Genomic DNA, 13,389 nt, shown 5'->3' with positions numbered 1-13,389 from the left:
TACGAACGCTTCTAATGAGCATAGATAATAAAGAGATAAACGCCAGAGTTGTTTATGGCCGGTATAAGTTGTCAAATTATTTGCATAATCGTCATACCATAGACACACATTAGAATGCAACTATTAAACATGACCAGTTTAAATATTAACAGCCGACCACTAAAATTATATGAGAACAGAGCTCTAAATAGAACTGTTACTACATATAATTATTCTATTTACGAAAAAAAAAAACGATCTATTATTATAAATGATGTCTTAATAATAACAGAGATATTTCTGAACGAGTCTCGATTCAGCGTATTATAAAGCGATTTACAAAACTTAATTGTTTTATAATAACTATAAAATTCGCGACCGACATTTGACCGGAAAGACGTAGGCTTCCGTTGCGGCGTCGGCCCGAAAGAGTCATAAATACAACTAAATGTTCGTTTAACTTGTAATTTTTAATTAATATAATATTAATCGATCGATTTTAGATTTTATTTTTTATATCATTAAGCCTCTTTTGCGCTGTCTGGTCGACGTCACGGTATTAAAAAATATTTTATCAGAACAATGAAAATTTAACTTTATTGATCATAAAAATAAAGATAAATATCAGTTGTAAAGATCGATGGAAGAGTTGAGAAATTCGAATAAGACGTTGTAAAATTAATTTGTCCATTCCATAATCGTGCTAAATTAAAATAGACTCTATAAGTATAAGAGAGAGAGTTGACATTGGTCTGAGGGAAACGTTAAGTTCTTTATCATATAAACAGATATTAGTTGTATTGGAAGAAAATGTCTTCATTAAACAGCTTCGTTGGTGGGCATCGACTTGTAAAAAGACCGGGCTGTTTATAAAACTGTGTATTTAAAAGACACAGTGAGACTTTAATATTTATAAGGATTAAAGGAATTTATGTTTTTTATTACGTGCAAGGAAAAAACTACTTTTCAAGAGTTATATTATATGATTTAAAATCTTTTATAACCTCAATTGTCATCGTCATTACGGAAGGCCGGATTTCGATATCGTATCGGGTCTTTATTAATACAGATACAATATTATTGTGATTTTTTTTTTTAATTATTATTTTCTGTTTGTTTCAGGACGAAGTAAGTACGGGTCGAGGTCTGGGCAGCAAAGTGAGAGACAATATATTTAACAGATTAAAAATATATTATTAATACACGCACACATGTAGACGTCATATTACAATGAGGGTTCACACATGCATGTCGACATCTTATTTAACTATTTGTTTTGTGTTTAATAGTTTTTTTTTTTTTTTTTGTTTTCGTCGAGTCGACGAACTGAAGTCGCTCGTCTCCAGTCACGGTTGGGGATATATTTTTTTTTTGTTCCAAAAAAACCCGTTTTTGTGACAATTTTGTTCTAATTAACAAGTTTTTGTATATTTTCTAACGCTTTTTTTTATTTGAGTGTGAATGAACTTTTATTATATATATGTATATCGTACGTGTGTTATTGTAAGACTAGTTTTGTTTTCCAGGACTCGGCCGCCGTGGCCTTGAGGCGATCGGTGTCATATTTTGACCAATTTTAAAAACTTAATTATATTGTGAATTGGTTAAGATATTGCATCGTCCGCTTCAAGGGAGTACCAGCGTGGTGTTTTTATGTATTTCTGCTTGTTTTTGTTTGTTTCTGCCTGTTTTTGTTGTTGGAATGTTTTTATCAAGATTAATCTTAATATTTATATGATTATGTTGCTTGCGTGAACCCACATTTAATGATAAGTCTATATTTTGGAACGTCGGACACACATGATGCTATATATTTGAATTTATACGTAACACAAGGATGAAACAAAACAGATTTTTTAGTGTTTTAAATGATTTAAACTAAATATTAAGTTATAATAACTATATGATAATTTTAACTTTACTAGGAGAATGTTAATGTCATTACGTTTAAAATTCAGTGACACGCACACTCAAACACGCGTTAAGGGGACTTCACGTATGGATGTATTATATATGTGTGTGTGTGTGTGTGAGTCATGGTAGTGTGTGTGTGTGTGTGTGTAATATATATTTTATATAATTCAATACATCTCTGTACATGTCATATCTATATAAACTTTGTTTTAAAATCAATAGTTATAAGCTCAGAGCATTTTCTTTAAAGAGATAGGAACAAAGTTTTTTCTTTCTATTAAAAGAAATGATTATAGTGAGATTAAATTGGTTTTTTTATATCATTTTTTTTATATGGAATGTTTTCGTTAGGTGTTTGTTATTTTTGACGATACCTTTGAACTCAGGTCCTCGTACGAGACGACCTAAGAAGCCACCCGGAGAAGGATGCTCGTCTGATGAGAAGAGACCCAGAACCGCCTTCTCCGGCCCACAGCTCGCTAGACTCAAGGTACAGTCACCAGTCCACCACAATATATATAAGAGAATAAATAATTAAAGCCGGGATTTGAATCTGCTATCCTTCGAACATAGAGTCTTAGTTGCTTGTGAAGTTGAGCCATCGTGTCCCTGTGAGTGTTATTAAGGTAGCTATGTTTCGGCAGCACGAGTTCGCGGAGAACCGCTACCTGACGGAGAGGAGGAGGCAGGCGCTGGCCGCGGAGCTGGGGCTGGCGGAGGCTCAGATCAAGATCTGGTTCCAGAACAAGAGGGCCAAGATCAAGAAGGCCTCGGGCCAGAGGAACCCGCTGGCGCTGCAGCTCATGGCGCAGGGGCTGTACAACCACAGCACCATACCGTTGACGAAGGAGGAGGAGGAGTTAGAAATGAAGGCCAGGGAGAGGGAGCAGAGGAATTGAGAGGAATCCGGAGGAAGATCATAACAAAGATATTTTCAATAGCTGTCCGCACTTGACATAAAAGTGACAAAGTACATAGGTACATAGATATAGACGGACATTTAATTAAATATATTAATGTATAAACATCGGCTGAACCTAAATCGGTGTAACTTTGTTCGAGGCTAAACCCTGTAAATATTCCGATAGGAATCCGCTTGAAGTTTCTATCGGAATGTAAAAAAAAAATGCGTGTGTTTCTTTTTTTTGTAATTTATAAGAGATCTTGCCATTTAATGTAAAATAATAGTAGTATTGTAAATATTGTAAGTTAGTTAAGTTATTTATTGTGCAATGTAGCTGTATCTAAATATATTGACAATGTTTTTGAGAATATAAAAACTATCAACTTGAAAGTATTGTTAATAACCCTTACCACGAGTTTAAAAACAACTAGATACGGATAGTTTCACGTTCTTCATTTATATGTTCTGTCATGATAGCAGGTATAAGGTGTTAATGATATGGAAACTATCCGTATTTAGTTGGCGGAAAGGACTAATGGTAAGCATATTGAATTAGTTAAAAACCATTAAAAAGAATTAGAAATATATATATATGAGCGTTTCATTTTAAAAATTTTCAAAGTATTTTATAACAAAAACAATGTTTATGAACCAAACTATCGAGTTACCCCTTGACACGTCCACGGTTACCCCGGGGTGAGATTTTATTGGAATTTCTGAGGGCGTCGCGAATCCGGAATCTTTTTTCTTACAGACGGGGGTAGGTTTAATGGGATGTTTTTTTTTTAAGTTTATTCAAAAGACAAAGGAAAAATTTTAACCGCCATACTAGGTACATGCCAACGGAAAATTCAATTCTTGCAGACGATTATTATATTATAATAACTCCAAGTAATGTCACCAGATATTGATATGAACCGATTTTTAACAAATTTAATACGAATTAAAATTTTTAGTAAAAATAAAATCCAATAAAAAATATTTTAAACTAAAAAGTTAAATAAAACAAGATTGAAATAAAAAATATATATCAATAAGAAGGGGGTCACGGTTAGATGTAACTGTGAAATTGCTCAAAAAATAGTTAATTTGAATCCGAGGGAGTTTCGCATGCCAGATATAAAACGCGGCTTACATGACGACTATGAAATATTGGTACGACGGATATTTATTTATTAATAGATATTTTTCTTTAAATATAGAATATATATATGTATACATAGAATCCAGCATCGTCTCAAGATTTATATATATATACATATATATTATCTGCTCCATCAAGTGTTGTCAAACGTCATGTAAGCCCGTAATCTCCTGGTATTCCGCGACTATCCTTTATATCGGGGGGAAGTCCCTTAGCACGTGTTACGATTTACAGAACACAGATACTGTTAATGTATAACACTGTTACATTTGAAGTGCCATTTTTTTAAATACTGAACCGGCTTGGAAATGAAGGGTAATGTTTGCAAAAGTAAATAACCTTAGAGATGTTACATTTTCACATACATATAACCTTCTATACACAAATGGCTTGTGCTTGAATAATTTTTATATTAAATTCATGAAATTTATATATTAAAAAAATGATTATTGTTTATTAAGGCCTTCGTTTTATCGTTAATGTATGAATGATATAAAATATAACAAGTGGAAAAAATCATACATTGGACCTGTTTGGATGTAACGACTGACGTTCAAAAACATAGATTATAATTCGGAATACGAAAAAAGCTTTTAGACTCCTCGAGCATTCTGTGTGTCTTTATATGAAAAACTAATAAGAATTATCATAGTATATTTATTACTATTAAAATACATATCTAGTTTCAATTAAAAGGATAGATATACGACTTGTATATAAACATGATAACAAAAATTCAAAAATGAAGTAGAGGACTTTTTAAGTTGCTATTACAACACAAAGAATAGATTTTTACTAAACTTAATATCAATGTCAGGAAGCTTATATTCAAATTTAGAACCAAATTAATAACACCAACATGTTCGATTACATTCAGCCAATGTCATGTTATAATAATTATAAAATGTTACACAATTGAATCATGAAACAATATAACATTTAAATTACTGGCTAACTGTAAAAATAATAAAAAAAAAACCTAAACAGGTGTGACGAAAGTTATCGGGGTTAGGGACCTTTTGACGGTTAAATAAAAATGGCTGACCACCCACGACGCAGTGCGACGATGGCCACTTTACACTGACCGCTAGCTACGAGGGAACGATTAAAAAGACGGGGCCTTTTAAAAATGGAAACACCGGCCAGCGACGTATGAACTGTTATTTCTAATAACGAACACTATCCCCGAGGCCATAATTTATTGGATCATTAGTTTAGTACACAAATGTAGGGTGCCTAGGCCACACACAGCCCAACGCGCGAACACTAAATAGGTTTCGACCACAAACATTTCACTTCGCTCTAAAGATTTATTGTCCGACATTAGTTATATTTATAATTCCGTTTCGTTCATACTCACAGGAATTCGTAATTATTAATCGTTCGCACCAAAGAGGTTCATAGTCATAACACTTTCGGAACTTCCGTAAAAAAAATAACAAACAAAATTATGGCGCCATGTCAATAATTCAAATAAAAAAAATAAACATCTGGATACCAATTAGCGAGGAGCCCAATCTAAAAGCAATGGACCTTATTGTAACGAACATAGAAACGCTTATCATCTGTTATACTGTTGTAGAGCTGAAATAAACAATTTTGTAATTACTTCAAAGCAATCGAACGCGATCAATACAAGAAGGAATTTTTGAAAATAGAATGCGTCGGGGTCGCGGACAGCGCCGGCTGGAAACGGAATTCGCGAACACAGAGATGACAAACCTTTTTTTTATTAAATTAAATATTTAATGTTTCTCTTTTTTTTATTTCATACTTTATTAAATAACGTCTCAGACATTCCAAGACTGCAATAATCGATTTGAATCCATTAAGCCGTTAATTAAATGCGGGGGTACATAAAATTGTAACATTATTACTATCATAAACAATAAATAAAACAAACCGGTTCTAAAACTAAGCAATTACTTGGGAGTACGTTTATTAAGTCATATATAATTATGAGTAATTATTTCGTGTTTTGTGAATATTTATAGTTTGTGTTTTGACTTTTTATATGATTGCTCAATTAACAAATACATGAATTCATTTGAATATTGCGCTCTAGCAAGCTATTCTAGGAATATGAACTATATAAAGACACAACAACATCCAAATCGGTTCAGTAGTTTGTATCATTTAACAACAAACATACAGACATTCGCTTTTACAGTGTTAGTACAATTATATAGGTTATTTTATGTTTGAATCTAACGAAACAAATGCTATATTTAAGTATTCAATTAAAAATTCAACCACAGAAATGCTTCAAACACGGTAATAAACGCGGGTAAATTGAAAACTACTAATTAATAACACTTCAAATAACAATTAGATTTTCAATAATAACAGTTTAGGAATTTTTGATAATAACAAATCATTGTACGTAATAATTTTATAATTGAACCTATTTTATTACTCAAATATTATACGTAAATATGTGTTTTACAATATCATTGAAATATCTGTAAGGCAATTAAAGTATTATACATATATTATTTTAATATACATTATAAATTGAACGTTGCACCGTCAGCCCTACAGCCGACCAATCCGAGCGATGCGCGCGCGCAATCTATCACACGCAAATAAAAACAAACACGCCGACCTGGGTGGCCCGGACTTAATATATCAATTTACATTTAATTTATAAATAATCTTAATTATCAAAGGCATCGATTCCGTAAATTGGCGGACACGTATCGTATGACCACGTCATATTAAAGCTCTGGCTGGCGAATGTTGCTAACATTTTGTTACAACTAATTCGAATACACAATCTATACTATTGAAATTTAACTTTCTGATTTATATGATATAAATTAATTATTATTAATACAATGCAATAGTAATGATTGAGCTTCCATATTGAACTATTGAAAACTGTGTCCAATCACGATTCGTAAAACAAATATTACATTTAGTTGTTAGCTATAAGCAAGTCATTATAATTATAATGTCAATAATGAATCACAATATGAGAATTAATTTCAACTTAATTTATCGATGAATGTGTAATTTGTGTGAAATAGTATCATTATCACGTCGATCGCTCGCCGGTCGCCGGTTCGATTCCCGGTGAATCACCAAATTACACAACAGCACAACAGTTTAGCGAATAGCCGCGAGCTAACAGAGCTTTTTGTATTGAATTAATGACTTTTCAAATTACAGAACCATTAAAATGTATCATTTTGATTAAATTGAGACGTAAAAATTCGCGTGCGATAGTGAATTTAGATAAAAAAATAAATGTTGTTTATAATGATTGTTATGGTATTTACGGGTGAGTGTTGTTAGTTGTGATGTTTGTTTGTGTGTTTCAGGACGGTCTTGAATCTTGAATATACATATTTCTATAGAAATGACCAACCATCCGTATATCATGATAACAGACCAAGCTTATATGATCATAAAATCTGAGTAAAGTGACCGAGATGAGGTAATAGGCTGGAGGTGGACCAGGCTGATTAATTACATTTAAAAATTTATATAATTTACATGATAAAAATATTAAATATAAATGATAAAAAAACGTCACTGTAATAATTAAAATATCAAATTATTCATTAAATATTATACTAAAAATATGTAAATATAAATTTATTAAAAGAATTAAATTATATTTTATAAGTTGCTCGCTGTCACGACACCTGTCCAAATGTCAAAATGGAGCTGTCAAGATGGCGACGTTATCGACTAATTGATCAAACACAAGACGCTGATTATACCCTAGATCATGTGTAGGTCATAGGTAACGTGAGTCAACATGGTTTGGGATCCTCCCGGGCGTTATAAACGCCGCTATTTATATTATTTTTTTTGGTATATGCACATAATTATATCAATGGAATTTCTTTCTTAAGATCTAGCGTGAAAAAATACGACGCGTGCAAGAAAATATGCCTCATATAGTCCCACATATTATAATAGTTGGATATGGAAAGCCATAAATTTTTCTTCGTCGCCTGATTTAGAAACGCGTCCGCATGGAATTACTTTTCGCTTATAAAATTGTATACCTACGTTCAAAATAATTATATTAATATTTATGACGTATTAGATAAAATAATAACAACTTCGCAATTAGAAAATGTTGACGACCACTAGCAGCAGTCATTTTTAAAAACAAGGATCAAGTACATACTACTCTTACGTAACGCTTAGAAATCAGAATAAAAACCTCATTATAAGTAATAACGAACATCTTACCTCGAGGTTTATTCCAAGTTTGGGATAAATCACATATATCAAGTCGATTCCAATAATATCCTTATTAGATAAGGAATGTGTACGTTTTATTTAATAGCACGACATTCCTTACTCTTAATTATTATAATTGTACTAACATTAAGACATTTTGTAGATGGAATTCTGAGCTCAATAACAATGGCCGCAGAAGAAATTAAAAAGTTTGTAATGAGTTTGAAATAAGAACTAAAAAATTATGCCATACTAGAAAGGGATAGACGTAGCCTCGCCTATGTTAGACAGGGATGGGGGTAGTGATGACGTCACGAGTGCAAATGAGCGAGCGAGACGGGTATGCGAAATTTGAAGGTGAGAGAGTGATAAATAGATTAAAAAGGACTAAGGATAAAAGGTGAAATGCAGAGACTAATAATGCAGAAGTGACAAAAGAAAATAGTCTTATGAGATTTAGATCTTGAAATGTATCACTTTACCTAAAATAATTATTAACACACATGTATAATGTACATTATAGAAGATCATGCGCTTAATGTTTTAATATTTTTGAACTAAGGACAAAACGTCGAGATATAGTATTCAGGAAATACATAATAATTGTCAAAATTCGTTATCCAAAAATGGTACAAAATAAAAATTTTGTAGATTACATTTCATTCACAATTTATCAAAAACATGTTCCGTGCTTCGTTGTTTAATCTTTGACAATTTGACGACGAGAAAGAGTTCGACATAACGATAGTCCTAAGTGTGAAAGAGAGAGACGAAGGGACCACCCAAGTTGAAACGCGGTATTAATGCTCTTTGATTTGTCAGTCTTGATACTTTTAATTTTTTATTGTTTTTTGATATTTTTTATTTAAATTAAAATTGCTGTTGGCTCAGGATTTTGATATTCCGAAATTTATATGAGAACAAAAATGTCCGCTAATTGACCATAGCTGGGTATACATTTTAGACATTTGTTACTTTTGTATATCAAAACAAAAAAAATCATTTCGTTTGGTTATCTTAATTATCAATGTTTAAAGAATAGAATAAAAAAAATATATAATTATTTTTATTTATCACGAACAATCAAATAAATTGTTGTCACTTGTTCAAGTATCAAAGTAATGACATCGCTGTACATGATGTTTTTTCGATCTGACGATTGTACTTGTGCTGTAAACACACGGACGTGAAACACGAATACAACCGCCGCGATGAAAAGGACGTTCATAAAACGTAACAAAAATAACATTAAATAAAAAAAAATATTCTTACAACGCTTTGAATGTAAATAAAACATTAATATATATGTATATGTATATGTATATTTATATATATATATATATATATGTATGTATGTTTTTTCAGTCCGTGTGTTTCATGATGTCTGAACACCTCACTAGATATACGTTAAGGAGTGATGGTACTTCGGATCGCGGGTTCGATCCCAGACAGTGATTTTAATATAAAAATAATCAACAAATATATATATATATAGGTATATATATGTGGGAATTTATATTTCATTACAAATATTTTTCCTTTATAATCTGTATATTTTTATTTAAAAAATATTAAAAAAATAAATATTTTTTTTCTTCTCTATATATAGCAGAGTTCCCATATATATATATTTTATTATTTTATTACTATATATAGCTACTTACATTTCTCTGTATGTCACACTGTTTCATTCTAACAATACTTTTTTACTAATATATATATATATATATAAAAAAACATTACGAATAACATGTAATTTAAAACGTAAAATACGAAAAAAAAATTAATTCTTCTCCGTGTAAGAATTTCATGAGTTGCATCATAATAGCTTCAGCATTAAAAACATTAATTAATTGTATCTTTGTAACACACAGACAGACAGACAATAACATAAATCTTAATTACAACGAAAAATATAATGTAATCTAATTTAAGTACAAAAGCCTTTTAACTGGACGGTATTGTTGGCTCGGTTAATTGTTTAAATCAAGGTTTAACTAACAAATTTTGAACCGAAAATGTTTAAACTGTAACAGTGGGTAGTTACTTAACGTGTGTTTGTTTGCCTCACAGTAACTCATAAACTGATCAACAATACATTAGCTATACATATATACATCGCATTAACTGTAGATATATCCTAAAATTATTAATAAATATCTCATAATAGAAAATTTTTCATATTCTAAAGTTACATCAGAAACGATTTAGTTCACACATCCAAGCCATCGTCTATCGGAATCGATTGATTTCATCAAAACTAGCTCAGCATATAACACTCGCGCGTATCGTTGGCGCGGTACTCGTCCGTCAGCGAGGGCATCGTGTGTGTATGTCTGCGCCTTATATTAACGTCGTTAGAGCATCTCAGGAACTTGCTAATTAGGAACATATTTGCTCGTTACCGAACCACTGATACGTTTATTGTTACAGTAACAGCCTTTATTTTACTTACTGGTTATTCGTTAACACTAGTAACCTTTAAATAATAACCACAGCTAGGTTACACTATAAGTAATTGGTAGTAATGTAAATTTTATTAAGACTAAGTTCAAGGCCCGGTTCAATTTTAATCTAAGGTGTCGTAGTGATCTTTTTAGTTTCATCTCAACTATTAATGCGTAATGCGTTGTGAGATAAATATTTATATTTGTTTAACGAATATAAACAACAAAAACAATGCAAGTACAGATCCGTTTTTAGATGATTTAACCCAGCCTCCGACAGATTTATCTCGCGCGTGTCATCACCCTCGTCCCGCGGCTTTTAAAATCTAATAGAATTCAATAGTTTTTTAAGTGTTCGCTTTACTGTTGATAAATATATTGTTTGTTTTAAAAATAATATAATTTTTTTAATAGTATTGTTATAATTACCACATATAAGCAATATTGAGTGAGACTAACTAGCTAGTAGCTACGTCCCAGACTTCGCCCGTTCTATATTGAGAATATTTTAAGTATCATCCTTGTTGCTAAAGACATAAGTGATTAGAGTGATTGCGGTTGTTTAACGAGTAACGTGCAACGCGCCGTTTGTAGTCACAGACTTGTAGTAAGTAAGTTTATATTAAAAATTATTCAACATGATAGTTGTAAGAATAGTTCTCGTTCAACAAAACAGCGTTAATTGGTATCGTCGGTCACCTCATGATGCATGGGCCCCGCTAATTGGCCGGGAATTAGATGTGTCACTGTAATATACGATCATACAGGATGTTCACGACCCACTGCGGACTGACAGACGTACTAATATATAAAAAAATATGTTTTGAACATAATTTTAATTGATTTTCAGTAAGTATAATTCTTAATTTTATTGTATAACAAATGTTCTTGTACAATCATATTAAATAGCTAGTATTAATTATATATGTCATAATAATGGCTGTGTATGTTTGTCTGTTACAACATTTCTTAACTATTTAAATGAATCGTATTTAGTGAAAATATTTGATTACCAATACCTACTTGGTCGAAGCGACGAACAAACATGTGAGTTTTTTTTTACAAATGATTTTAAATTAAATAAGGCTTAACGAGGAACAAACGAGAGGTTCAGGTGGAAATCGTTTACAATTAATAAATTTATTCTTATATATACATAAATTATTTTTTATATTAAATAATATTTTTCAATCACATTATCACAACACCCTGTATATATATAAATCATCGCTGGACGGTCAGACAATACTAACACATTATATATATATATATTATTTTCATTATTCCCTAGTATAAATTTAATATTCAGCTTTGATTTTTGATTTTGCTTTTATTGACATTTTGTGAGTCTAGACCGATTTTAATGGAATTTCGTCCAGATATAGATAGGAGTGAGGACAAAATTACGTGGCTATTAATGTATGTTCTTATAATTATCTATCTTATTTTTAATAAAAATAGTTTGAATTAAAAAAAAAAACATTATTTATGTACATTTTTCTCACATTATATTAAAAAAGTTTTCTTTATATAACGTCCGATCGTTTCACGTAATGGCAAATGATTTTATAAATTATTTATATGTAATTTAAGACGTCGCTGTAAACGGTGCGATTTAATGTAATGAAAAATATATTATCTATTGCATGTCGCATGTAACGTGAGTGAATATATTTTAAAATTAATAATTATATATTTATATATAAAAAATTGTTCTTCTGTTGTATTGTTATTTAAATTCTTTATATTATTATTTAGTAATACTCGAATATTTGGTTTTTAAGATAGAAGCTCTTAAAAGCTGTTTAACATTTTAGACTTGAAAATGATGAATATGGAACCCGAATATCATCAGGGCCACCCTGCCCACCAGTGCAGTCCAATACCAGTTAAGGTTTAGGTAATTTTTAAGGTCAAAATCTCTGAATATCACAGCCTCCATCCTTCCCACGATATTGATATCATTGGTGATCGTTAGGTGTGGACGCTACGAGGTGTGAAGTCAGGTTATAAGCATAGTGTATCGTATGTCCTCTGTATGAATCTAAATTTAAGTTTTTAATTCCATATATTATTGATGTTCAAAAGTATTCACTGAAATAATTTAAGATGTAATTCTGATGAAGAAGTCATTGAAAATTTATAGAATAATAAGAATATAATATATCCCTCTGTACGCTTAGTACTAGTTTGAACCACACTACATACGAAGCGTTTCACGTTTTTCATTCAATAACCTACGTTACGTTAATACTCACCTCACTAACGTATTCACTAAGAATATGTTCGTTGTAAAGTACGCGGTAGAGTTAGGAGCGAGAGGTATAACAGCCAAATCTCTCTACAACCTGCTAAAAGACTTGGGCCTGTCCAGAACTCACATCAATTCGTTCTTGGAACGTGCGTGAAGCCAGCTCTAGCAGGTTCGTTTCATATTTGGTTAGAGAGCGGAGCTTGGACGGTGGAGGTGAGCGTTTCACGCGCTTTAGATAGGGACCCTTTAAACCTACACCTGGGTCGCAAGTCCCAGGCTCTGTTGAAGCTCCTCTCCCTGCAACGATGGACCCGGCACCCGCGCGGTGGATCCATGGAATGCTGAGAGGTTTCGTCTCTTAATGTATAGACTTAGTAACGATAAACTGTTAACGCTACGTGTGCTGTGTGAGTACCGACTTGTGTTAGTGTAAAGAAAACAGTGACTGAATGTTTTTTATATGTGATTTTATTGATAATATATTTCAATAATTTTCGATTGAAACTGTGTACATATATATAATCTTAATATGAAATAAAACGATTCG

General features: G+C 31.6%; 1 protein-coding gene across 1 annotated transcript in view; it reads left to right on the top strand.

Moving 5' to 3' along the window:
* Positions 1–3,386, top strand: part of LOC116776385 (homeobox protein invected-like) — a 30,415-nt gene extending 27,029 nt beyond the window's left edge. The window contains exons 4-6 of the mRNA XM_061525406.1: positions 1,102–1,137; positions 2,280–2,383; positions 2,538–3,386. Of these exons, the coding sequence (XP_061381390.1) occupies positions 1,102–1,137; positions 2,280–2,383; positions 2,538–2,792 (395 nt within the window). The 3' untranslated portion in view covers positions 2,793–3,386. The remainder of the gene's footprint in view (positions 1–1,101; positions 1,138–2,279; positions 2,384–2,537) is intronic.
* Positions 3,387–13,389: the final 10,003 nt, after the last annotated feature.

Source organism: Danaus plexippus, chromosome 28 (genome assembly GCF_018135715.1).
Source record: "Danaus plexippus chromosome 28, MEX_DaPlex, whole genome shotgun sequence".
Taxonomy (NCBI): Eukaryota; Metazoa; Arthropoda; class Insecta; order Lepidoptera; family Nymphalidae; genus Danaus; species Danaus plexippus.
Note: the sequence above shows the minus strand (reverse complement) of the source record. Positions and strands in the feature narration are given on the sequence as shown.